The 24,959-nt window shown below is 55.4% G+C and overlaps 3 protein-coding genes and 1 non-coding gene across 5 annotated transcripts in view; all 4 read left to right on the top strand.

The window, feature by feature from the left end:
- The first annotated feature begins 180 nt into the window (after positions 1-180).
- Positions 181-16,674, top strand: AARS1 (alanyl-tRNA synthetase 1). Of its 2 annotated transcripts, none has more exons than XM_004584024.3 (21): positions 181-246; positions 2,810-2,978; positions 3,993-4,181; positions 4,525-4,670; positions 5,342-5,533; positions 6,020-6,164; positions 6,812-6,957; positions 7,510-7,618; positions 7,770-7,920; positions 8,638-8,762; positions 9,122-9,266; positions 9,991-10,169; positions 10,604-10,717; positions 11,879-12,085; positions 12,491-12,675; positions 13,880-13,988; positions 14,938-15,051; positions 15,579-15,698; positions 15,807-15,893; positions 16,027-16,140; positions 16,489-16,674. In XM_004584024.3, exons 2-21 carry the CDS (start codon positions 2,835-2,837, stop codon positions 16,672-16,674), a joined length of 2,907 nt encoding a protein of 968 aa, XP_004584081.2. In that variant the 5' UTR covers positions 181-246; positions 2,810-2,834. The 2 variants fall into 2 exon arrangements, with proteins under 2 accessions (XP_004584081.2, XP_058530976.1); XM_058674993.1 differs by lacking the exon at positions 181-246 and adding an exon at positions 338-570.
- Positions 16,675-18,162: 1,488 nt separating this feature from the next.
- Positions 18,163-19,253, top strand: EXOSC6 (exosome component 6). Its single transcript, XM_058675000.1, has one exon. It carries the CDS (start codon positions 18,308-18,310, stop codon positions 19,094-19,096), a length of 789 nt encoding a protein of 262 aa, XP_058530983.1. The 5' UTR covers positions 18,163-18,307; the 3' UTR covers positions 19,097-19,253.
- Positions 19,254-22,567: 3,314 nt separating this feature from the next.
- Positions 22,568-22,638, top strand: TRNAG-GCC (transfer RNA glycine (anticodon GCC)). The gene has a single exon. It is a non-coding gene; the product is annotated as a tRNA-Gly (tRNA).
- Positions 22,639-24,369: 1,731 nt separating this feature from the next.
- The window catches only part of PDPR (pyruvate dehydrogenase phosphatase regulatory subunit), a 46,830-nt gene continuing 46,240 nt past the window's right edge, over positions 24,370-24,959 (top strand). The window contains exon 1 of the mRNA XM_058674995.1: positions 24,370-24,472. The gene's annotated coding sequence lies outside the window, so the exon portion shown is untranslated. The remainder of the gene's footprint in view (positions 24,473-24,959) is intronic.

Genomic DNA, 24,959 nt, shown 5'->3' with positions numbered 1-24,959 from the left:
GACCTCTTCGATGTCTTTCACGTGATGCGCCTTTCCCCGCCATTGCATCAGCCTATTTAGATAGGCTGTCCATCAGAAAGAGACCAATACGTTGATTCGTGTTCAATTGGAATGGCATGTTCTTCGGCCAATCATATCTCGGGAGGGGCGGGCGCTTCCTTTGGAGCGTTCTGATTGGGCCTGGAGGGGCCGGTGGCAACCGGGTAGTGGACTGGGGTGGGGACGAACTGCGCGTCTGTGGAGCAGGTAACCGCTCCGTGCTGGCGGACGGGGAGAGGGGCGGCATCTGGAGGGGAAGTTAGGGCAGCGATTCCCCCAAAAGCTCTGCGGCGCTGTGAGGTCGGCTGAGCCAGGAGCTTGGGTCGAAGGTGCGGCGGCCGTAAGGGGACGCCGGGCTCAGGCCCCACGCGGCCCGAGGAGGCACCCGGGCTGGGGCCGGAGAGCCGAGCCACGAGCCGGGTTTCTCAGCTCTGCTGGCGTGCTGGGGGCGAAGCGGCCGTGGGTGGACTTGCTGAGGATCGCGACCTTGAGAGGATCACCGTTGCCTTCCGGGACCCGCTCATAGCTGAGGTTTTTAATATCTCCGGGGGCAGAGGTGTGTGTGTGTGTGTGTGTGTGTGTGAGGAGTGGATAAAGCGACCAAAAAAGGTGGAGACCCGCTATCAGCCATTCCCTAAATTCTTAAAGAATTAACCGTTACCTGTCCAGAGGGTCTATGCTACCATGTTGTATGAGAGTTCATTCGGACCATGAAATAGGGTGTACTGAGGGAACAGCGTTGTGGCAAATTCCCCCTACCGGTCTTGATTCCCACTGGAAAGCACTGGGCATTAACCAGGCATCAGAAGATTATGAAGAGAGAAATAAGTTTTCTTTGGAACCAGGGGTATCACAATTGAGGAATTGAGAAGGGAAAGGAATGAGGGTAAGGCTGACAGGGTTCCCTGGCAAACTTTCCTGAAAAGGCCCCGCAACTGCCACCAGTGTGGTTTGAGAATCCCCAGGACTTGCCAGGTCCTGCTGGCCTTGGTACCTTCTGGTAGATTTACGTTGAGTCGATGAATGGGTGGTGAGGCTGGGGACACAGCTTTGAATAGCCGCAGCCTCCATAGGGCTCCGTAGGGCTTCTCGCCTAAAACCTTATGTGCATCTCTGTGATTCTGTGTGTCTTCCCTAGACCATAGACTATTCATTGTGTTGAGTGAGTCAGCAAAAATGGAAAACTTCTTAATTTATTCGAAAGTGTTACAGAGAAAGAGAGACAGATCTTACATCTGTTGGTATACTCCCCAGATGGCTGCAACAGCCGGTAACTGGCCCAATACTGAACCTAGGAGTTAGGATCTTCATCGAGGTCTCCTGTGTGTGTGTCAGGATCCCAAACACTTGGGCAGTCCTCCTGGAGCACTGGTTTTCCCAGGTGATTAACAGAGAGCCCTGTTGTAAGTTAGAGCAGGCAAGACTCTATGGGCACCCCCATGAGATGCTGGTGTTGCAGGCGGGGGTTCACCCACTGTATCACAAACGCCCTGCTCCCTGCAGGCACCCTCCCTCCCTCGTACAGATAGCTGCATTCCCACATGCCCTGCTGTCAACACAGGCCCCACCAAGGCACCACGTCAAATGTAAAGGATGCTGGCCTGAGAGATAAGGGAGTTGGTACAGTGAAGAGAGCTAAAAAGATCTTCACAGATCATTGGGCAGGCCCTCCTTATGTTGGTGAACTGAACGGGTTATGTGCCAGGTTAAGCTGACCCACTTTTGAATGCAAGATCAGCCTGGCCAGAGCTGGCCGTTGGCAGCCATCTGGTGTATAAACTTGTGGAAGAAAACTCTTCTTTTTCTTTATCCCCTATTAATCTTTGAAAATAATCTAAAGAAATCTGTGACTGGGCCCGGCAGCGTGGCCTAGCGGCTAAAGTCCTCGCCTTGAACGCCCCGGATCCCATATGGGCGCCGGTTCTAATCCCGGCAGCTCCACTTCCCAGCCAGCTCCCTGCTTGTGGCCTGGGAAGGCAGTCGAGGACGGCCCAAAGCTTTGGGACCCTGCACCCGCGTGGGAAACCTGGAAGAGGTTCCTGGTTCCTGGTTCCCGGCTTCAGATCGGCGCGCACCGGCCCGTTGCGGCTCACTTGGGGAGTGAATCATCGGACGGAAGATCTTCCTCTCTGTCTCTCCTCTCTGTATATCTGACTGTAATAAAATGAATAAATCTTTAAAAAAAAAAAAATCTGTGACTACATTTTCTCTTTTTTAAAAGCTTTATTAATTAACTTGTTGAAAGAGTTACACAGAGAAAGAAATCTTCCATATGGTGGTTTATTCCCCCCAGATGGCCGCAACAGTCCGGGCTTGGCCGGGCCTAGCCCAGGAGCTTCTTCTAGGTCTTCTGCCTGGGTAGCAGGGGCCTAGGCTCTTAGGCCATTAGCTTGGAAGTGGAACTGCTGGGACATGAACCAGTGCCCAAATGGGACTCCAGCACTGTAGGCCCGTTGCCACAATGCTGGCCACTGTGACTGTTTTCTAATTCCCAGCCTAAAGCCTGATACACAGGAGGTGTTTGTTAAGTGGATGAGTGTGTGAATAAACCCGCTCTCTTGGTGCACTGTTGCATTGAGCCTGCTGAGGCTAGTATGGGACGGAAGGATTGAGGGTACTGCTGTCTGCTGGATATTCTGAGTTGATGACAACTTTGACCTTGGACATTACAACATAGTTTTAGGACCAAACAGCTTACTTGGCTTGAGAAGCTGGGAGTCTTGTGCAATGCCTACCTTCTAATTTTTTTCCATTTTCCCCCCCCTTCCAGCTAGTTCTTTCAGCTGACTTTCAAGATGAATTTCGTCCTAACGGCAAGTGAAATCCGGCAGCGATTTATAGATTTCTTCAAGAGACATGAGCACACCTATGTTCATTCATCCGCCACCATCCCGCTGGATGACCCTACTTTGCTCTTTGCCAATGCGGGCATGAACCAGGTAAGCGTTTTTATTTTTTCATCTGCTTAGAGGCAGTATAACAGAGAAAAGGAGACAGAAAGAAGATCTTCTGACTGTTCTGTTGGTTCAGTCAGAAAATACCTGTAATAGATCAGGGTTGAAGCTGGGAGCCAGGAACTCCATCCACGTCTCCCACATGGATAGCAAAGGCCAAGCCCTTGAGCCTTCATCTGCTGCCTCCTTACCCCTCACCCCCACCCCTCACATGGTGTGCTGGCAGCAAGCTGGATTGAAAGTCCTGGACTCAAGATGCCACTCCAATATGGGATGTGGTGTCCCAAGCAACTTTATTTATTTTATTTTATTTTACATTTTATTAACTCTATTTTAAAAGCGCAGCGATTGGGGCCAATGCAATGGCTCAACTGGCTAATCTTCCACCTTAATGCACTAACTCCCATATAGGCACTGGTTCATGTCCTGGCTGCTCCATTTCCCATGTAGTTGCCTACTTGTGCCCTGGGTTCCAGGAAGAAGCTGCTCTGCAGTCAGCTGCTTCTACATCCTCTCAAGCCTGCGTCTACATTGCAGGTTCACTGGATCCTAAACTTAGTTTGCATGTGGTCCCTCCTCCTGCCACCTTGTGGCCACCAACCATAACCCGAAGCTCTGTAAAAGTTGAACTTTTCCGGACCCAGCACAGTAGCCTAGCAGCTAAAGTCCTCGTTTTGAATGCACCGGGATCCCATATGGGTGCCAGTTCTAATCCTGGCAGCCCCGCTTCCCATCCAGCTCCCTGCTTGTGGCCTGGGAAAGCAGTCAAGGATGGCCCAATGCCTTGGAACCCTGCACCTGTGTAGGAGACCCGGGGGAAGAGGATCCTGGCTCCTGGCTTCAGATTGGCTCAGCTCCAGCTATTACAGTCACTTGGGGAGTGAATCATGAGACAGAGACGATCTTCCTCTCTGTCTCTTCTCTGTATATCTGCCTTTCCAATAAAAATAAATAATTTTTTAAGAAAAAAACCTTGAACTTTTCTATTTCCATGTTCAGTTCAAGCCTATCTTCCTGAACACCATTGACCCATCTCACCCCATGGCAAAGCTGAGCCGAGCTGCCAATACCCAGAAATGCATCCGAGCTGGGGGCAAGCACAATGACCTGGATGACGTGGGCAAGGACGTTTACCATCACACCTTCTTTGAGATGCTGGGCTCTTGGTCTTTTGGAGATTACTTCAAGGTAAGTACAGAGCAGGAGAACCAGTGGGGTGTGGAGTAAAATGAGCATTTCCATTGGGAACATGGGTGCCAATCTGCTTGTTTTGGAAATCTGGAGTGTTATCCAGGAGGGTCAGGAGCAAAGGACATTACGAATGCTAAGATTTGCTGGAAGGAGCACTTGTTATTCAACGCTTCATTTTCATACTGGATTTGATATTACGTTTCTGAGACAAATTAACCTTGAGCATGGTTGGGTTTATAATGAAGACAGTTTTTGAATCTTTTCTCAGGGTTTTGTCTTTTCTACTCACACAAAGTAGATTCTAGCTTCTTCATGTTCCACATCCTTTTTTTTTTTGTAGGAATTGGCATGTAAGATGGCCTTAGAGCTTCTCACCCAGGAGTTTGGCATTCCCATTGAAAGACTCTACGTGACTTACTTTGGTGGGGATGAAGCAGCAGGTTTAGAACCGGATTTGGAATGCAAACAGATCTGGCAGAATTTGGGGTAAGGACACAACTCACTTGCTCAGGATATGAGGAATGAAGTGCTCACAGGTGGGGACTTAATGCCTCAGTGCTCAGGTGGGGGTCTTACGTATTTTTAAAAATTGTTCATCTAATGCATATGCTGTAAAATTTCAAACTGTGAAATCACAGAAAATAGGAGATACAAGAGTGCTAAAGTGAATTGTCATTGATAGTTTGATAATGCAGAGAAGTTCCCCAGGCCCGTATATTTCTGTATCTATGTGAATGTGTGTGATATTCTTCCTATGAAAGCTTGTTTTCTGCAAATTCAGTGACTTCAAACAGGATTGTGACAGATTTGAGGGAGAGAAAGAGTTCTTACCTAGTGGTTCACTTCTCACATGCCTTCCACAGATTTGAGGCTGTGCTGGGGCAATACTGGCAGCTGGAATTGAACATGGCACTGCCGTATGGGATGCTGGCTAGCTGTCACAAGCACGGGCTTAGCCTCTGACCCCTCTCCAGTAGTCGTTCTTGAGAAGAGTTGAGTTCTGTTTGTTTAGCAGGTTCCTTGTACGGACTTAGCATTGGTAATTGCCAAGACTGGGGCTCCTATTATGGTAAATCGTAAGGATCTCTTTCGTGGGGGCAAGTCTGGACAGAATACTTGTCAGAACTCTACCTGGCTTATCTTCCCTGTATGTGCAGCCTGGATGACAGCAGGATCCTCCCTGGCAACATGAAAGATAACTTCTGGGAGATGGGTGACACGGGCCCGTGTGGTCCCTGCAGTGAGATCCATTATGATCGGATTGGTGGTCGGGACGCTGCGCATCTGGTCAACCAGGATGACCCCAACGTGCTGGAGATCTGGAACCTGGTGTTTATCCAGTATAACAGGTGGCCTTGGTCTTTCTCCCTTCCTGCCCAGCACAGACCCTTCCTTTTGGTGTCTGAGAAAGAGCAAGTCAGCATGACAGGGTTCCCTTCTGAAGGCGCCTGTGGGTGCCTCCTCTCAGGGAGTCAGTACAGCAGCTTTGGAAGCACCCTGATTAACAGCTTTCTCCTCTGGTCTCAGGGACAGAGCCTGACTTACTCTTTCACAGACTCGTCTGATGTCACACACTCTTTTCCGGAGGCTGCTCCTGTAGTGCCATTCTGGCTTTCATTCAGCCTGCTGCTTTAAAGCTCGCTTCCTTGAGACTTGCCTCATTTGTCACTGCTCCCTCCACTTCCCTATTCCCACCAAAACAAGGCAGAGGCATGTAGCCAGCAGTCGCTGCCTGCATCCTGTGTCACACCAGTGGGTTTTAACCCGTCCCCAGGAGCCAGAGAGGTGGGAGCCGGAGGCCCCGCTGCAGCTTCCTTTTCCTCTGGATCCTACAGGGAGGCTGATGGTGTTCTGAAACCCCTTCCCAAGAAAAGCATCGACACAGGCATGGGCCTGGAGCGGCTGGTGTCCGTGCTGCAGAACAAGATGTCCAACTATGACACGGACCTGTTCATGCCATATTTTGAAGCCATTCAGAAGGTATCGGTCCTGTTGGAAACACTCTAAAATTTTGCAGAATTTCTAGCTAGAATTCTTAGCAGTGATGTCAAAGATGCAATGACCTTGTCTTTGGCCAACTGAGGGTCCCCATCCCTGTCTGCCTGCCTGCCTCGTTGTTGGTAGCGTGAGGCTGCAGGCAGAAGGCAGTGTAGGGGTCTGGAATGGAGGCTTTTTTTTTTAAAGATTTATTTATTTCATTACAAAATCAGATGTACAGAGAGGAGGAGAGACAGAGAGGAAGATCTTCCATCCAATGATTCACTCCCCAAGTGAGCCGCAACGGCCGGTGCTGCGCCGATCTCCCACGCGGGTGTGGTGTCCCAATGCATTGGGCCGTCCTCGACTGCTTTCCCAGGCCACAAGCAGGGAGCTGGATGGGAAGTGGAGCTGCCGGGATTAGAACCGGCGCCCATATGGGATCCCGGTGCGTTCAAGGCAAGGACTTAAGCCGCTAGGCCACAGTGCCGGGCCCTGGATGGAGGCTTTTGACTGCCCTTCCTGTTACCTTGCTTGGAGGGTTGGCTATAGGATCTGGCGAGATGCTTGTGCCCTGGGAGTCCCCTGGGTCAGGAACCACCATGGGGCCAGCCTCCCCATGGGCTGTCTCCCGCTGGTCTCTGTTGTAGGGCACAGGTGCCCGACCATACACTGGGAAAGTTGGTGTGGACGATGTGGATGGCATTGACATGGCCTACCGGGTGCTAGCTGACCACGCCCGAACCATCACGGTGGCTCTGGCCGATGGCGGCCGGCCTGACAACACAGGGAGGGGGTAAGTATGCTACGCAGTGAACACTGCTTATAGTGACCCCATGACTGTTGGGACTGTGGGACTGAGAGCCGTGCTTTGTTACTGTCGCCTTTGTTCAGGGTAGTGGGGGACTCTTTTACTCCCCTCCACCTTTTCTAAGTGACAAAAGAAGATTCAGCTTATGTTAGTGAGTTCCCAGTTTAAATACAAGATGCTAAGGACTGTATTTAAGGTTTTGTGGGGGGATAATGGCAGGGACAGGGTAGGGACAAGTAGTGATGATTCCTGGGACCCCAGTTACTGACGGCTAGGGTCTAGGACATCCTGTCTGTACTCCCTTTGGGCAGCCAAACGTGGGGAGGACACAGACCAGAGTTGGTCCTGGGCAATCTGTCACCTGTATTTGCGGGTATGTTACTGACGCATGTGCTGGGATTAATCTTAATGATCTTGGAGAATGCAAAAAGAAGCAGGTTTAGGATTTAAGAAAAGTCTCTGAAAGAGAATTCTCTGGCTAGAAGTCAGTAGAAGGCTCAGCAAAGCCTCCAGCTGGGATTGTTCCGCGTCTTGCAGGTATGTGCTGAGACGGATTCTTCGCCGGGCTGTTCGATACTCCCACGAGAAGCTCAATGCCAGCAGGGGTTTCTTTGCTACATTGGTAGATGTTGTCGTCCAGTCCCTGGTAGGTACTTGCCCCTTCTTGGCTCTTCAATGCGAAAGCAGTGCTCGAAGAAGGACAGGAGGGGGCTTGTTAAGTGTCGGTGGGCATTTTTAAGCGGAATCATGGACTAGTACCTGACTTCACTGGGTGCCATGCCGGTGTCTCTGGTCAGGGGGACGCATTTCCTGAGCTTAAGAAGGACCCAGACTTGGTCAAAGACATCATTAATGAAGAAGAGATGCAGTTCCTCAAGACTCTCAGTAGAGGGCGCCGCATCCTGGACAGGAAAATACAGAGCTTGGGAGACTGCAAGATCATTCCGGGTAAGGCCCACTTTGGCCCTCTCTCTGTCTGCTGCTGGAAAGGCACGCCTCTTTTCACAGCCTGCCCACTGAGTCCCTTGTTTCTCAAACTTGGATAGCTCGACCCAACTGCTTCTGCTGTCAGTTGGGACTTAAGAGTAAAATGATAAATGACACATTATTTCAGTAAAGCATTCAAAAAGGCAGAAGCAAAAATGTGAAAAAATCTCTTCCCCACACTCACATTTCAGATGCAACAGCTCCTAAGATTTGAGGTATGAAAAAAAAAAAGGAAAAAAGAGGATTTGGAGTATAGCCATCAGAATTTTCCTGTGTTTGCACACAAATGCATGTGGATGTCTGTGTACTTTTCAAGCCAAGATGGGAGCACTGGTGTATATTGTGTTACCACTTGCTTTATTTTTTGCCAGTGGGAAACTGAACTTGCAGTATTGCTTTTTAATTGCAGTCTAATGTATAAGGGGAAAACCTGATGGGTTTTGCACAAGTTGAACGTAACTAGTGTTCAGATGTAAAACAGACCTTACAATTTCTTAAGCTTTCTCCAGGTCAGTTACAAAAGATTGGATGGACGTTCTGACAGGCACAAGGGACCCATGCTAGCTCGCCTTGTCTTTCAGGCCCCCAGCCACTCCCAGCAGCCCCCTCGGAGGGCTTGATGTGGAAAAGAGGGGGTCAGCTGTTCCCATTTTGACCCAGTTGCTTTGTACCCTGCAGGAGATACTGCCTGGCTGCTCTATGACACGTATGGCTTCCCGGTGGATCTCACTGGCCTGATCGCCGAGGAGAAGGGCCTGGTGGTGGACATGGATGGCTTCGAGGAGGAGAGGAAGCTAGCCCAGGTAAGGAATTTGGGGAATGAGCAGGAATCCTGATGCCTGCCAAGGCAGGATGCTGGGAAGCAAGCATGAAGTTGGTTTTGTGCAAGACTTTAAAATTCTTTCATCTCTGGACCAGCAGTTCTCGACTGGGGATGGTTTGTGAATACTGTTGGTTTTCGTGCCTGCGGCCTGGATGCACTTACCTTCCCATAGTGCGCTAGAGGGCCGCTCCGCACAGGCGTACCCAAGATGCCTCTAGTGGCGGGACTGGGAACCACAGTCGGAAAGCTTCCCACAGGGACTAGTGTAGAAGTGTGGTTCGTTAGAGTTCTTCTTGTTCTACTTAAAGGTGGCTTAACACTTGCTTCTCTCCCTGGCAGCTGAAATCACAAGGCAAGGGAGCTGGCGGGGAAGACCTCATCATGCTGGACATCTACGCTATCGAAGAGCTCCGGGCAAAGGGCCTGGAGGCCACAGATGATTCCCCCAAGTACAATTATCATGCAGACGCCAGCGGGAGCTATGGTATGTCACTGTGCTCGCCGCATACTGAAGGCTTGTAGGAGGCCAATGTCAAGACCTAGCAGATGGCTGGCAGCCTCTCCTGTAGTGCTGTTGGAGTTCACGCTAGACACTGAAATTCATGGCCATGTTGCCTGCTGATTTTTTTAACTCTTAGATTTTGAAATGATTATGCTTGTAGGAAGTTATAGAAACATTTTCAGGAAGGTGTCACGTAGCCTTCATCTGTAACATAAGAAATCAGGTACTTTCTGTTCACACAAATGACAAATAAAATAGGCAATACATCTTTTTGAATTCTTACCCTGGCAGAGGGGACACTCATCCCTAAATTCATTGAAGGAAGCCCACAGGATGCATACTATACGTTCTGTAGGAAATAACCTTGGACCTGGGAAGTTTTTACTACTTTGATGAGGCTCACCAAGTTTCTGACAGTAGCTCTGAGCCATCCCAGTTTGCTTAGGACTTGGCCATCATAAAAGGCTATCCCAGAAAACCCTGAGGTCTAGAGCCCACTGGTCATCCTACTGAGTGCAGCGCCCTCTGGTGGAAAACCAGCATGCTAACAAGTACGTTGGTGGTGTCTAATGGGCTTGCTTCCAAAGCAGTTAGACCCTAGGGACTGAACAAGAGTGAGAAATCAGATCCAGCAAGGGTCAGCTCAGCCTGTGTGACCGAAGTCACTGACCCCATCTTCCCCACTGTGTGCACTCCCCCCGAGCAGTGTTTGAGAGCACCGTGGCGACAGTGCTGGCTCTGCGCAGGGAGAAAACATTCGTGGAAGAGGTGTCCACCGGCCAGGAGTGCGGAGTGGTGCTGGACAGAACCTGCTTCTACGCCGAGCAAGGAGGGCAGATCTACGACGAAGGCTACCTGGTGAAGGCCGACGACAGCAGCGAGGACGTGAGCCGCTATTCCTTCCTCATGGCCTGGAGCCCCGTGGCTGCGCGAGCCTCATCCCCATGCTGCAGAGTGCTGGGCTGAGTGTGAGGCCGAGGGAGCTGTTTGGATTTCCAAGTCACCTCCTGGCTACCTGATGCCCTGCCAGGAGGATTCTCGCAGCCAGGGTGCTGAGGTTGACCTTTGGTTAGCATAGTTTGCTGACAAATAGGGAGAGGCAGTTCTCCAAAGGGCAGACATCTGGGGAAACCAGCTGCAGCTCTGCCCTGCTGAACTTGATCTAGGATGAGTTGTTAACCCGTTTTCCTAGCCGTCAGCTTCCTTAGAGGAGGGCTGTTGAATTCTGGAAGATGCTCCTTAACTTACATGTATAAGAGAGAATAGACATCTCTCTCAAATATCCCTTTACTTAGTGGTGTCCTCCTGGCTCCTCTTAGAAAACCGAGTTCACCGTGAAGAACGCTCAGGTGCGAGGAGGCTACGTGCTGCACATCGGGACCGTGTACGGCAGCCTGAAGGTGGGCGACCAGGTCCGGCTCTTCATTGATGAGGTGAGTGACGCCCCCCAGTGGAGCTCCTTGGCGTTCACATGCCTTGCTGAAGCAGGAAGTGGTGTGCGGGAGTGTGTTTTGGTGCATTTTGTGAATTGTGAGAGATGTGGCCAAGAGTTCACTGTTCCCAAGGAAATTCACAAGTGATGTCATTTGAAATCTTCCTGTAAACATGGTTTTATGGGTTTCTTTTCTAACCTCCAAGATGTTAGGCGACAGGGATCCTGTCCTGATTAAGAACCTGCCTCTGTTGCATGTGACAGAACAATAACAGAAACTTCAAGTAAGACAGCAATATATTGTGCACCTAAAAGCCCACACTGAATCTTGGGGTGCAACTTTTCCTCGCTTGTTCCACCATCGTTTCTGGGGTGTTGTCGTTGACTTGGTGCCCAGGGAAGTAGGTGTCAGCTTCATTGTTCAGGTGCTTTTTTTTTTTTTTTAAGATTTATTTATTTTTCTTACAAAGTCAGATATACAGAGAGGAGGAGAAACAGGAAGATCTTCTGTCTGATGATTCATTCCCCAAGTGAGCGCAACAGCCGGTGCTGTGCCGATCCGGAGCCAGGAGCCAGGAAATTCCCCCGGGTCTCCCATGCGGATGCAAGGTCCCAAGGCTTTGGGCCATCCTCGACTGCTTTCCCAGGCCACAAGCAGGGAGCTGGATGGGAAGTGGAGCTGCCGGGATTAGAACCGGCGCCCATATGGGATCCCGGTGCGTACAAGGCGAGGACTTTAGCCGCTAGGCCACGCCGCCGGGCCCTGTTCAGGCGCTTTTGCCAGAGATAAGTAATTCTGGCTGTGTAGACTGTGCTTTCAGTCACTGAACTCTGCTATTCAGTGAGTAAGCAGCCATACACTATCTGTAAACAGATGGCTATGCCTGCATTCCATACAATTTTTATGAAAACAGACTATAGGTAGCATTTGCCAGGTCCTGTTCCAGGTCGTGGAAGAAGGCGAGGAGGGAGGTCACGTTCCTGACCCGAACTTGGTCACATGTTCGCAGGGAGCTTCCAGGGATGCTGGGAAATAACCTTCCCTCTCAGACAGCCATGTATCTAACTGAAACTTGTAATACCTGAGGAGAGGGGTGGACATGTTCTGGGGATGCCCAGCGCTGTGCCACAGGCCTCCCCTAGCCGCCTCCACTCTTTCCAGCCCCGACGGAGACCTGTCATGAGCAACCACACCGCTACCCACATTCTCAACTTCGCGTTGCGCTCGGTGCTCGGGGCGGCCGACCAGAAAGGCTCGCTCGTTGCCCCTGACCGCCTTCGCTTCGACTTCACTGCCAAGGGGGCCATGTCCACACAGCAGATCAAGAAGGTTGAGGAGATTGCTAACGAGATGATTGAAGCAGCCAAGGTGGGTGGAATCTTGGGTCACGAGCCTCACCCCTGTCTGCCCCGCCACTTTTTGCTCAGAGGCACAGTGCCTAAGTGCTCTCGCTGCGCCGTACGACACTGTGCCCTGCATGTAGGCTGCTCTGAAGCAGTGATTTAGTGATTCCCAGACAGTGCTTTGTAGGGCGGGCAAGGAGGGAGCCCTGGGACCGCCCTTCCTAAGGCTGCAGAACCCTTCTAGCACTTCCACCCACATTCAGTTTAGTTCACGGCTTATTAGAACCAGTGCGCGCTGCCCTTGGTTTTTCCATGGTGCACCTGCAGGTCACAGCCCCCAAACTCTGGCGTCCTCCTTGCACACTCAGCAGCTTCCTGCTCCCTTTCCAAAGATCTTTCCCAACTTTTTTTCCTGTTCTTCCTGTGGCAGCCTGTCTACACCCAGGACTGTGCCTTGGCAGCAGCGAAAGCCATCCAGGGCCTGCGGGCTGTGTTTGACGAGACCTACCCTGACCCTGTGCGGGTTGTGTCCATCGGAGTCCCAGTGTCCGAGCTCCTCGAGGACCCCTCTGGGCCTGCTGGCTCCCTCACCTCCGTGGAGTTCTGTGGGGGAACGTGAGTACCGTGGGATGAGCACAGTAGCCAGGGTCTCCTGCTCTCCTGCTCATCTGACGTCACTCTTCAGGGCTGTGGGCAGTTGGGTAGACGACTCTCAGGGAAATCTCCGGAAATACAGCAGTTGCCAATGAGCGTTTCCAAGAACCTCAGCAGTTTCAGTGCAGTGGGCCCTCTGGTGTCTGATGTTAAGATTTTCCAGGTTTTTGATCAAATGTTCTTCCCAGGAGGACGAGGTGAAAGATACAGTGTGATGGCTTATCACACAGCTACCTGCTCTGGTTCACTGGGCTGATCCCAACCAAGAGCCATTGGGAAGCTGGGATTCAGCAAGGCCCCGGCATTCTCAACAAGCTCCCAGTGTAGTGCCAGCCCCTTGCCATTCATCCCCGGCACCTGACCTCACTCTTTGCCAGCCTGAGCAGCATGTAGGGAGTGATGCCCCTCCACTCTGCCCCTGAGGAGATCTGTATGGTCTGGACAGTCCCCAGAGAACATTCACAAGGTCACGGCTGAGCCCATGGGGGCCGGCAGGCCTCAGGCAGGCAGGGAATCGTGGCTAGATGGATCAGGAGCACGCGGTTGCATCCCAGGCCCCTGGCCAGCTGAGAGGAGCCGTCAGCCGAGTCCTGCCTGCACCCTGAGTACCTGTTGTCACACTGTAGGCAACAGGAGTCAGCCTTAGACCTTGCAGCCTGCAGACTGTGGGAGGCAGCATTGGAGATTCCTGAACAATTGAAGGGTAAAACCTGTTTAAGGAGTTATGTTAACATTTTAAAAATAGTCCTTCCCACTGCTCACTTAGCAGGCAGAGATACAACAAGATGGCTTCTGCTCCATTGGAAAACCAGAAGCTTACAGAGCCTAAGGGCAGTATCAGATAATGGGGAACACAGCGTTTCCACCTCATGTGGTTTCCGCACCCGCCACACGAGGGCGCATTCTCCCCAGTCTTACATAGGAAGCTGCTGCTGAGGCGGCAATGCTGAGAGTTGGGCTTCTTCCACGACCCTTTCCTCCTGTATCTCTTGTCCTTGTTCAGCAAGAACCACATTCTGAAAGTCCCTTAACCATGATGGGCCCACCAGTGCTCCCTGTTGAGTGCATCCCTGGGAGAGATTGCCTCCCAGCCAGTGGCTTCCAGCAGGCAGGATGGAGGCTTCTGAGCTTCCTCCCCGCCACGCGCTTTGTGTCTTCTCTTCAGGCACCTGCGGAACTCAAGTCATGCTGGAGCTTTTGTGATTGTGACCGAAGAAGCGATTGCCAAGGGCATCAGGAGGATCGTGGCGGTCACAGGTGCCGAAGCCCAGAAGGTGAGCAGGTGGGACTACCTTGAGTTGTTTGAGCAAGGCAGCAGGAGCTGAGCCTGGGAGTCAAAATGGCCTGCAGTTCTGTAGCTGATGCCCCTACAAGGTCTTCAGGTCGCCTGCTGGCCTGGCAGAAGGAAGCCGCCACTGCCCCAGTGTGCCTGACCCTGTTATTGGTCACTTTCCCACCACTAGAACAGGATGCCCAGCAGCCTAACTTCCTCAAGGAAAAAGGGTTGGTTTGCTCACCGTCCTAGAGGGTCCCTGTCCAGGCTCCAGCAGGCCTGGTTGAACAGAGTCCTGGGTTGGTTCCAGACCTCACGTGGCGAGAGACAGGGAGCGTGCTCTGTATCGCCGTGGTCTGTCTCCCAGGAAGCCACCAGGGTTCCATCGTGAGGGTTTTACCCTGCTGTCCTCTTCCTAGCTCATCACTTCCCACAGGGCCTCGGGGATGGAGCTGAGTGCAGGGGCCCAAGCAGCCAAGCCACAGCCTGCTCTTGCACTTGTTCTTCTGCAGTCAGTCCCAGTTCAGCTCTGGCATAGCTGTGTATAGGAGCGGAGGCCATGGTGGTGCTAGAGTTCAGGTGGCCTCACTTAGTCCATGTCCCCCAACAGCTGTGTGCCTCAACTAAGGTGCAGACAGTGGAAGGACAGTTGCTGTGGGGGTGGGAGTGACAGTTTGTTCCACAGCTGGGGGGGTGCGGGATTGGTGATCACAGGGCATGCAAAGGGCCCCTGACCCCCAGTTGTCAGCCACTTCTGGAACCTGAGCGAGCATGCAGTCCCTGCTGGCCAGGCGGGTGAGGAAGGGGCCCCTGTCTGGGGTGTGAGGCTGCCTGGGTGGAAGGAACATCATGGTGCCACAGGTGCTGGCATAGTTGTTCACGAGCAAGACAGGGAAGCTAATGGGGAAGTTCCCTGTGCCCGAGCTCACAGCTGACTGTGCCCCTCGCAGGCCCTCAGGAAAGCCAAGAGCTTGAAGAAATCCCTCTCGCTCATGGAGGCCAAAGTGAAGGCCCAGACTACGCCAAACAAGGACGTGCAAAAGGAGATCGCTGACCTTGGGGAGGTGAGGCGTGACCTCCGTCCCAGCCCGCCAGGACCCACCCAGCCGCACCCTGGATCTGTGTGGCATGGGCTGTGGGGCCGACTCTGTCCCATAGCCTCGCAGAGGGGCATGGCAGGTCCCGACCCCTAGACCCCTGGACCCTACCTGCTACTGCCAGTGCAACGGGCAGACTGGCTCATTGTCAGCAGGCGTGGGCACTGGGCAAGGCCCCCAGGAAGGCATTGTCTCCAGTCTGTCTGGTGTGGACTGGTATGGGGGACTTCCAGTGAGCCCACCACAGGCCGCATTCCCAGCCTGGTAAGGGGCAGGTTCCTCAAGCGAGCCCCACCCCTGTGCAGCTTGTCCCAGCTGCTGCAGTGGCTCACGCTGTACTCGGGGGCCCCAAAGGCCTTGGTGTTTGCTTTTTTTCTTTCTCCCTGGGCATTGGTCAGGGAGGACTCTGGTTCCAAGCCAGAAGGGTGAGTGGGCCGGAGCTTCGCAGCCCAGCTCCTTGTGCCCCAGGTGCAGGTGGTCTGTTGTGGTTCCAGGTCCTGGCCACCGCTGTCATCCCCCAGTGGCAGAAAGATGAGCTGCGTGAGATGCTCAAGTCCCTGAAGAAGATAATGGACGACCTGGACCGCGCTAGCAAAGCGGACGTCCAGAAGCGGGTGAGTCCTGCCGCGTAACCGGCTGGCCAGGAGCCCTGGGGTGTCCCTGGTGGGCAGCCCCATGCCTGGGCTCAGACCTGAGCCTGTGTGCGGGCTGGCCTCTTGCAGGTGTTGGAGAAGACGAAGCAGCTCATCGACAGCAACCCGAACCAGCCGCTCGTCATCCTGGAGATGGAGAGCGGCGCCTCGGCCAAGGTCAGCCCTCTGCCGGCTGCTGGCAGGCTCCGAGGGCCCCATCTGGGTTGAGGTTGGGCTGAACCACAGAGCAAGCTGGTGGTTGGGATGCTTCGAGGGCTGCTTCAAGGACCTGACCCCAGTCCTCCCTCAGGCCCTGAATGAAGCCCTGAAGCTCTTCAAGACACACTCCCCGCAGACGTCCGCCATGCTCTTCACGGTGGACAACGAGGCCGGCAAGATCACGTGCTTGTGCCAGGTTCCCCAGGTGAGAGCTGCCACGGCCTCACACGTCCCCTGCCAGGGTGGGCGTCACCTGGGCTTGTCTGCTGAAACCCATGTATGTGTGTGAGCCCGGATGCAAGCGGGTCCGCTCCAGCGGTGCCCTGCCCTCACTCTCACTGGAGAATGTGTCTGACTGTACACGTGTTGCCTGGCTGTGATCCGGCCTGGCAGTGGCCACTGGGTGCTCCCTGTACCGCTGTAGAGTTCTCAGCCTCCAGCCGCATCGCCCAAGGCAGGAGTGGTGTCATGGCTCTCCCACCAGTTCCCTTTCTCTCTGTTCATCCCTTGATCCCATCCTCTGCCCTGACCACCCTTCCTTCCTGTGTTCCAGAATGCTGCCAACCGGGGCCTCAAAGCCAGCGAGTGGGTACAGCAGGTGTCAGGCCTGATGGACGGCAAAGGCGGTGGCAAGGACATGTCTGCCCAGGCCACAGGCAAGAATGTGGGCTGCCTGCAGGAGGCATTGCAGCTGGCCACTTCCTTTGCCCAGCTCCGCCTGGGAGATGTGAAGAACTGAGGGGCAGCGCCTCCCCCCACCCTCCATCTGCGTCAGTCTAGCCCAGAACTCTCCATCTGCCACAGAGACTCCCACATCGTGGGACCTTAAAACAGCCCATCCGTCCTCCTAGCCCAGCAGTAATTGGAACCCACTGGGAGCTGTCCCTTGACTCAGTCTCCCTCTGCGTTCTTACCCTGAGGCCTGCACACTGGCACTGCCTTTCCAGAACCAAAGCCCAGGAGCCAGCTCATATCCACAGACAGTTCTCCGGCGGCCCGAGGCCACTGGGTCTGCTCGGGGGAACTCTGCTGCAGAGAATAAAGGACCATGTGCAATACTTGGTGCCATCTGATCATTAACTCCCAGCAGATGCCCCTTGGGCACCTGAGGGTCTGTACAACACGGTGCTAGTCCCAGTTGACAACTGATGGAGTGGTGCCCGGGGGGACCTCAGAACGTTCCTGGAGGGCAGTGGAGTGAGAGGAAGTGGAGGGTGTGGTCTCTGGGGTCACTGGGAGCAGAGACGCTCCAGCAGGACACCTGCTAGGTTCACGTAACCCCCCCACACACACATATGCTGTTAGCTTAGCTAATGTGGGGTCAGGGGTCATAGGGGGTCTCCGGTGTGGAAGGTATTTAGGATACAACTCTTCTTATTTTTATTGGAAAGGTAGATCAGATTTACAAAGAGAAGGAGAGATAGAAAGATCTTCCATCCACTGGTTCACTACTCAAGTGGCCACAACAGCCACAGCTGAGCTGATCCAAAGCCAGGAACTTCCAGGTTTCCCATATGGGTGCAGACTCCCAAGGCTTTGGGCCATCCTCTGCTGCTTCTCAGGCGATCAACAAGGAACTGGATCGGAAGTAAAGCAGCCAGAATGTGAAATGGTGCCATATGGGATCCTGGTATATGCAAGCTGAGGATTTAGCCATTGAGCCGACATGTCAGGCCCGTGGATACAGCACTTGCCTCTCCCTACCCCATCATTCCTGTTTGACCCAAAGATACCCATGAGGATAGAGGGCCTGGAGTGCCCCAGGTCCATTTCTCCCAAGTCTAAAACAGCAGGGGGATTGGGGATAAAGGTACTTCTTTCCTGTGCTGGCTTCAACTGATTTCATATCCTCTGGATCCAGCAGGCTAGCTTTAAGGCCAAGTCACTGGTTGCTGACAGAACAGGGAGGAGGAAAAGCAGGTGCATGCTGGAGTGACGGGGTGTCCGCAGGGAGGAGAGGAGACAGGTGGAGGGTACTAGGGCTTGGTCTTCAAGGAGCATGTACCAGGCAAAGGGCATAGTGACAAGATGATTACATGGTCCTGCGCAGGAGATAAGACTGTATCCCTCATGCAAGTGTTAATGTCAGCCAGGGGCATAGGCGTGATCAAGGCCAAGGTCAGTGCAAAATTAGAACAGTTACGATTTGCAGAAGTCTGGAAGAGTCTGTCCTAGGGTAGGGCCTGGCTGGTGGCCCTAGGCTGCGGCGGCTCTGGCAGTTCTCCCTCCAAGCCGCCAGGAGGCAGTGCAGCCGCGACTTGGCGACTCTCCCGACAGCCCTTGCGCGGGCGCGCGTCTTTAAGCGGGCGGAAGAGCCAGTGCGCGCGAGGCAGGAGGACGGGCGGAAGCGGTGAGCACGCCAGGCGGCCGCCATGCCCGGTGACCACCGCCGCATCCGCGGCCCCGACGAGTCGCAGCCGCCGCAGCTTTACGCCGTCGGCGACAAACCAGAGGCGCCCGCCGCCCGCGACCCGACGCGGCTGCGGCCTGTGTACGCGCGCGCCGGGCTGCTGAGCCAGGCCAAGGGCTCGGCCTACCTGGAAGCCGGGGACACCAAGGTGCTGTGCGCCGTGTCGGGCCCGCGCCAGGTGGAGGGAGCCCCGGCCGGAGCCGCGGGCGGTGGCCGGCTGCTGTGCGACTTCCGCCGGGCGCCCTTCGCGGGCCGCCGGCGCCGGGCGCCTCCGGGCGGCAGCGAGGAGCGGGAGCTGGCGCTGGCGCTGCAGGAAGCCCTCACGCCGGCCGTGCGCCTGAGCCGCTACCCGCGCGCGCAGCTCGAGGTGTGGGCGCTGCTGCTGGAAGACGGCGGCTCGGCCCTGGCCGCCGCGCTCACGGCCTCCGCGCTCGCCCTGGCCGACGCGGGCGTCGAGATGTACGACCTGGTGGTGGGCTGCGGCCTGAGCCGCGCGCCCGAGCCCGCGGGCCCCTGGCTGCTGGACCCCACGCGCCTCGAGGAGGAGCGCGCCGCCGCCGGCCTCACGGTCGCCCTCATGCCCGTGCTCAATCAGGTGGCCGGGGTGCTGGGCAGCGGGGAGGGCTGCGCCACCGAGAGCTGGGCCGAGGCCGTGCGGCTGGGCCTCGAGGGCTGCCAGCGCCTCTACCCCGTGCTGCAGCAGTGCCTGGTGCGGGCCGCCCGCCGCAGGGGTGGCGCTGCCCCGCCGTGAGGCATGGGGAGAGCTGGGTGGACAGGAGCCCGAGGACCGGTCGTGGTGCCCGCCGCCAAACAGACTGCACCAAACCAAGAGAGTGGAGCCCCGGAGCGAACGTAGGGAGGTGGGGACCCGCGGCACCGCTGCGCTGGGCCGTCGTGCTGGAATCGACATTGAAGGAGCTGGCCCTACAGCTGCCATCGCCGTGAAGGTACCAGGGAAGGACTTGAGCCGGACCCATGTGTGCGGGCCAGCCAGTGACCCCCCCCACACACACACTGGACTCCCCAAAGATGGACAGAGGCGCTGTGCCTTCTCGCATCTGGACTAAAGCAACAGACCTCCCCTTCACCCACCCACCCACCCGTATTTTTTTTATATTGTATCTGAAAACAGTTTATGTTGTGGTTCTTCGTGCAGGATTTGGGAGACTAAGCTGGGTAATGCCCCTTGGCTCGCAGGTGTTAGAGGGCGCAAGGCAACCCCGCCTCGCGCGTGAGGAAAGAGACGGGTTAAGACCCCCTTACAGATGCTTTCCGCAAGCTGTCGCCCTCCTTCCACCCCAGGTGGCAGCAGGATGAGAGAAGGGTCCCTGGGGCGCTCGGAGAGCCTCCCTGCAACTCTTGGCCCTGCGCTGGGGCAGGATGACGACTCGGTCCTGGAGAGCTGCAGAGGGGGTGTGCTCTGGCTGGAAGTGATGCCATCCTTCCGTGGCCAAGTGTCAGAGTAGTTCAGTAAGAGGCCCCTGCCCTGGCTCCTGGGCCAAGTGGCTTGGGGAGGACAGCTGAAGTGCAACCATGACAGTTTTGGGACCCTAGGAAAGCAGAGTGTGGCTGTGTTGTGGGGCGCAGCTGGCCTGGCCAGTGGACCATAGCAGGGATGTGGCTCCGAAACTCAAATGGAGGACGGCAGGGGAGGCCTTGGATAGGACTCGGTCCCTTCTCTGCACCCTAGCTCACGATGAACTCCTAAGCTTGTTGGCTTAGAAGCTTCTAGGAAGCGGGGTTCCAAGGCAGCCGGAAGACCAGGGTGAGAAACTGGAAGCCAAGGGGCCCCTGCAGGGTCAGGCCGGGCAGCTCAGCTCAGCTTGGGGGGCGGGGCGGGGACCTGTAGGAACCAGAGTGTTTCCTGTTGGGATGGTGATGCCTGGGACCACTGTGTGGAAACCACCTCCACCCATAGTCTGTCTTGTTGGTCTCTGCTCAGCCTGCATTTCCCCCAGCTCCTGGGAGCCGTGTGGGAGGGTTCCCACCAGGTACTGCTGTCATGGTCTGGTGGGTGGTTCAAGTGATCTCAGGCCAGGAGAGCACCAGGCTCCCCCAGCCATCCCAGGCTCCCCCTGAGACCCAGGACTTCTGAGCAGCCAGGCAGAAGAAGGCATGCTCTGGGGAGCCGGCCCTCTGAGGGCAGAGCCGGGCAGGTGGGCGAGGGGAGCCCAGGGTGAAGAGGGTAATAGCAGGGTGTTGCTGTCTTTGTGAGATGTCCTAGCTGCCTTTGACAGATCTGCCATCCCTCCTTTGCTCACACAGGGGCCCAAACGCAAGCAGGACCACTTACCACCTGCTCTGTGCCTGCAATTGGCTTGGCACCGTCTGCCCCTGCCCAGGCTCTGGGTGTTCCCACACCTGGAGTCCTCACATCTCTGTGCAAACAGGCACCAGTCAGCCGAGGTCCCAGCTGGCCCTGGAGAGACGCTCGGACCCCAGATCAGCAGGTTCAGGGGTGGGGGAGTGCACGCTGCCTCCGGAAATTATGTGTGGGTGATGGGACAGCCCAGGAACCACAGAAGAATTCAGCAGGGGTCCTCCTACCGACCAGCAGAAGTGCAAGCAGGGTTCTCCAGCATCGCTGGAAATGGCCTGGAAGAGCGTGGGCTGGGCTGACCTGCAGGCTCTGCAGCAGGCCGTCCACACGGGCTCAGCTGCTGCCTGAGGGAGTGCAGCTCCTCCGTAGTGGGGACTGTGGGGAGAAGGGCCAAGATTGGTGCCCACCCTGGGCATGGGCTGCGGGCAGAGCTGCCCACCCAGCTCCACCCTAGGGTTGCCAGCCAGGGTGGGGTGCCCTCTCTCACGCTTTGTCAGCTGGGGCAGCAGGTGGCTGTCCGTGGAGGCCTTGCCTGCAATGTCCCTGTGGGTCCTTTGGATCTTGACAGGCACATGGTTGACGAGCGGGGCAGTCCTCACATTCATGCGTCCTGCAAGGACAGGGACGCGGGAATCCGGCCAATGTGTTCCCCCTGTAGACCTTTGTTCACCCAGAGGACTGTAGGGTGGGACCCACTCACCTGTAGGGGACATCTCGGTACCGCTCGTAGTTCAGGTTGCAGTGGCTTCTGCTGCTGACTAAAGTGAGAGGGTCACTGTCCAGGGCCGGGGTCTCTGCAGAACCCCCAGCTGGATGTGGGGGAGACTGAGAACGCTGGATTCCTGCTGAGAGGAACCCCCCAAGGCCTGCCCAGGGACTGTAACCACAGCAAAGCACCCTCCCCCTGCCTGGCCTCTGAGAAGGGGCGGCTTGCAGGTGGCAGTAAGGGGACAATGGCCCACTGGCTTCTGGCAGGCCCCCCATACAACCTCCATGCCTCTAGCGGCTGCTGTGCCCCAGCCAGGAGGCACTGCCGATCCTCAGCCTGCCGAAGGAAGGGTCAAACCCCAAAGCTGCAGTTGGGGTGTGGGAGCCTTTCTTTCTTTTAAAGACTGATTAGCTTTTATTGGAAAGTCAGATATACAGAGAGGAGGAGGTTCACTCCCCAAGTGGCTGTGAGAACTGGAGCTGAGCCAATCTGAAGCCAGGAACCTGTAGCCTCTTCCACATGGATGCAGGGTCCCATGGCTTATTGGGCTGACTGCTTTTCCCAGGCCACAAGCAAGGAACTAAATGAGAAGCGAGCTGCCGGATTAGAACTAGCACCCATATGGGATCTCGAGCGTTGAAAGTGAGGACTTTAGCTGCTAGGCTACAGTGCCGGGCCCATAGGGATCGTTTCATCCTTGCGGGGGCAGTGGCCCAAGATGCAGGGCACAGCACCAGGAAGGCCAGTAGGCAGGCAGGCTTAGACAGGTGGCCAGCCATGTCACCCGTGCCGTGGGCTCTGGGACAAAGAATGAGACACACACCCCGTCCCACCGTAGATCCCAGACTCTCAGGCCGCAGTCCCCACCTCGCAGCATCCTGTTCTGCAAAGGTGTGTCCCATGGCGGGGAGAGGCAGGCGAGGGTGTGAGAGTTTGCGCCAGCACCAGGCAGGGAGCCGCTGCCAGTGTGGGTGAGAGGAGACAGGAGAGCTAGAGGGGCAGCTGCCAGGCCAGGAAGACCGGGGAACGAAGTGGGGTGTGGTGTCCTGGCGAGGCTGGGGCCCATTGTGAGGTGGTAAGTTTTTGCAAAGCATCCGGGAGTGATCTGGGTCAGCCAGGACCCTCTGTGTGGAGTCAACCAGACGCGGTGCAGCTGCTGACATGAGAGGCGGCAAGAACAATTGTGCCTGTTTGCATTGGTGGTTCAGTGGTAGACTTCTCGCCTGCCACGCTGGAGGCCCGGGTTCGATTCCCGGCCAATGCACACTTGCAAGGTTTTCTCCGTTTTTGAATTCTAGCCTTCATTCTTTCTTCCCGATACCTATTTTTTTTTTTTAAAAGATTTGTTCATTTTATTACAGCCAGATACACACAGAGGAGGAGAGACAGAGAGGAAGATCTTCCGTCCGATGATTCACTCCCCAAGTGAGCCGCAACGGGCCGGTGCGCGCCGATCCGAAGCCGGGAACCAGGAACCTCTTCCGGGTCTCCCACGCGGGTGCAGGGTCCCAATGCACTGGGCCGTCCTCGACTGCTTTCCCAGGCCACAAGCAGGGAGCTGGCCGATACCTATTTTGAGTGTAAAGGAATGGGATTTTACTTCCTGGGTTGAGACAGGCTAGGTGGGACAGTGGTTTAGGCGAGCCTTCCCTACTTTTGCCAGTGCCCTGGCCCTAACCCCAGTGGACAGGTAGCTGTGCTGTGCTCTATTCTTTTTTTTTTTTTAAGATTTATTTATTATTGGAATATTTATTTATTTATTTATTTATTGGAAAGGCAGATATACAGAGAGGAGGAGAGACAGAGAGGAAGATCTTCTGTCTCAAGATTCACTCCCTAAGTGGCCCTGATGGCTGGAGCTGCGTTGACGTAAAGCTAGGAGCCAGGAACTCCATCCAGATCTCCCAAGGCCGTGGCAGCGACTGAGCCACTGAAGCATCCCTTGCTCCCTCCTGGTGTGGGCATTAGCATGAACCGCGACTCAAACCCAAACACTGATAGGGGACATGGGTTTCCCAGCCACTATTCCGACATCTGCCCTCTCCTCACATTCCTGTTTTAGAAAACTTTTTTTTTCCCTGTTCATTCCCCAGGTGGCTGCAATGGCTGGAGCTGAGCCAGAGCCAAGAGCCAGGGGCTTCTTTGAGGTCTCCCAAGCAGGTATACAGTGCCCCCACCCGTCCTCTTGTGCATGCAGGTGCCACCTGAGTGCCAGTGCCTGCCGGGTGACCATGTGCTGAAGAATCTTGGTCTGTATGAGTTCTTCTACTTTGCATTCAGGTGAGAAATCGATTCCAGGTAGCTAGCAGTCAGTGTTTCCTTAAAGACACCCAGGACGGATTTCCGTGTATTTCTCCAGACTTAGTAAGTTGGCCAGTGCACACAGATAGTCACCCCTGCCAACACGTTGTGGTGTTTGTTGTTAGAGGCTGGGTGGGTGGGGGGAATGTGTGTGGGCACTCCCAGCTATTGGTTCGTCCCCCAAATGCCCAAATACGTGCAACACTTGGGCCAAAAACAGGACCTGGAAACTTAATCCAGGTCTCCCGTGTAGGTGGCAGGGACCCAGCTCCCTCGGCCATTGCCAGTTGCCTCCTTGGGTGAACTGGGAGGAGGAGCTGGGACTGGAATCCAGGTATCCCAATCGGGAATTTAACCAATGGACCAAATGCCCAGGCTCTGCCGGCCAGTCATAAGGCCCCCGCAGGTGGTTTGGTCGCATCCCTCAGCTTCTCCGAGCACGGCCTGAGCACTCTCTGTCCTTCCCGCTGTCTGGGGGCCCGCGACCCCGCATGCAGCAGCACCTGCCTGCTTCATACCCCACTCACGGGCGCGCTCGCTGCCCTCTGAGCACGCCTGGGTGCGCGGCCCCAATTCCTCCTGTCCACGGCAGAGGGCGCACTGGCGGGCAGGGACACTCCCGGAAGGGGGCGGGCCCTCGGGCCCCCGCGGCTGCGCGTGCGCAGGCCTGGTTCCTCCACCGACGGGCCTGGTGGCGACTGTGCACCCCGGGCCGTCGGAGCTGCCCTGCGCGGTCGCCGGCGGGGGACTGCCGGACCGCACAGGGGCCTGCTCTCCCGCCGTCCACGAGGCAGTAGGTGAGTGACCAGCCAGCCTCGGCTGCTGAGGCCGGCTCTGGGCCGGGCTCTCCTCGGCAGGTGGTTGGGCGGCCGCTGAAGTTTCCTTGTGCGTCCCAGGTTAACAGACTGGCTGAAGGCGGCACAGACAGTGGAGAGGCTCGTGAGAGGGAGTGTGGTACCACCCCCATTCTCCTTGAGGGTGTGTGACCCACTTAATACTTGTCTGGCCTCCTCACCTGCGGGGGGCGGGCAGTAGCGCCAACGACCAGGGAGTGCAACCTTAGACCTTGACACTCCCCCTTCCAAATGAGTATGTGCAGCTTCGTGTGGGTTTATAACTTAGTTTAATTTTTCGTGGAGTGCAGCTGACCCAGCAGACGCTTCCCACTGGTGACCCTGGCTTTCTGCTTCAGCACCCGATTGAAACCCACCCTCTCCACTGACGACCCTAGCTTCCTCTCCCCTAACAGCCACTCGCTCCCTCCCCGCACTGGCCCCACTGACA

The sequence above is a fragment of the Ochotona princeps genome, chromosome 16, assembly GCF_030435755.1.
Source record: "Ochotona princeps isolate mOchPri1 chromosome 16, mOchPri1.hap1, whole genome shotgun sequence".
Classification (NCBI taxonomy): Eukaryota; Metazoa; Chordata; class Mammalia; order Lagomorpha; family Ochotonidae; genus Ochotona; species Ochotona princeps.
The sequence above is the reverse complement of the archived record's forward strand: the minus strand, read 5'-3'. Positions and strand labels throughout refer to the sequence as shown.

Bases quoted from the DNA above. Each gene is read 5' to 3' on its own strand.
- EXOSC6 (XM_058675000.1), top strand. From the start codon at position 18,308: ATGCCCGGTGACCACCGCCGCATCCGCGGCCCCGACGAGTCGCAGCCG.
- AARS1 (XM_004584024.3), top strand. From the start codon at position 2,835: ATGAATTTCGTCCTAACGGCAAGTGAAATCCGGCAGCGATTTATAGAT. The intron at 7,619-7,769 runs GTAGGTACTTGC...GTCTCTGGTCAG, and splicing joins ATGTTGTCGTCCAGTCCCTG to GGGGACGCATTTCCTGAGCT. The intron at 12,086-12,490 runs GTGGGTGGAATC...TTCCTGTGGCAG, and splicing joins AGATGATTGAAGCAGCCAAG to CCTGTCTACACCCAGGACTG.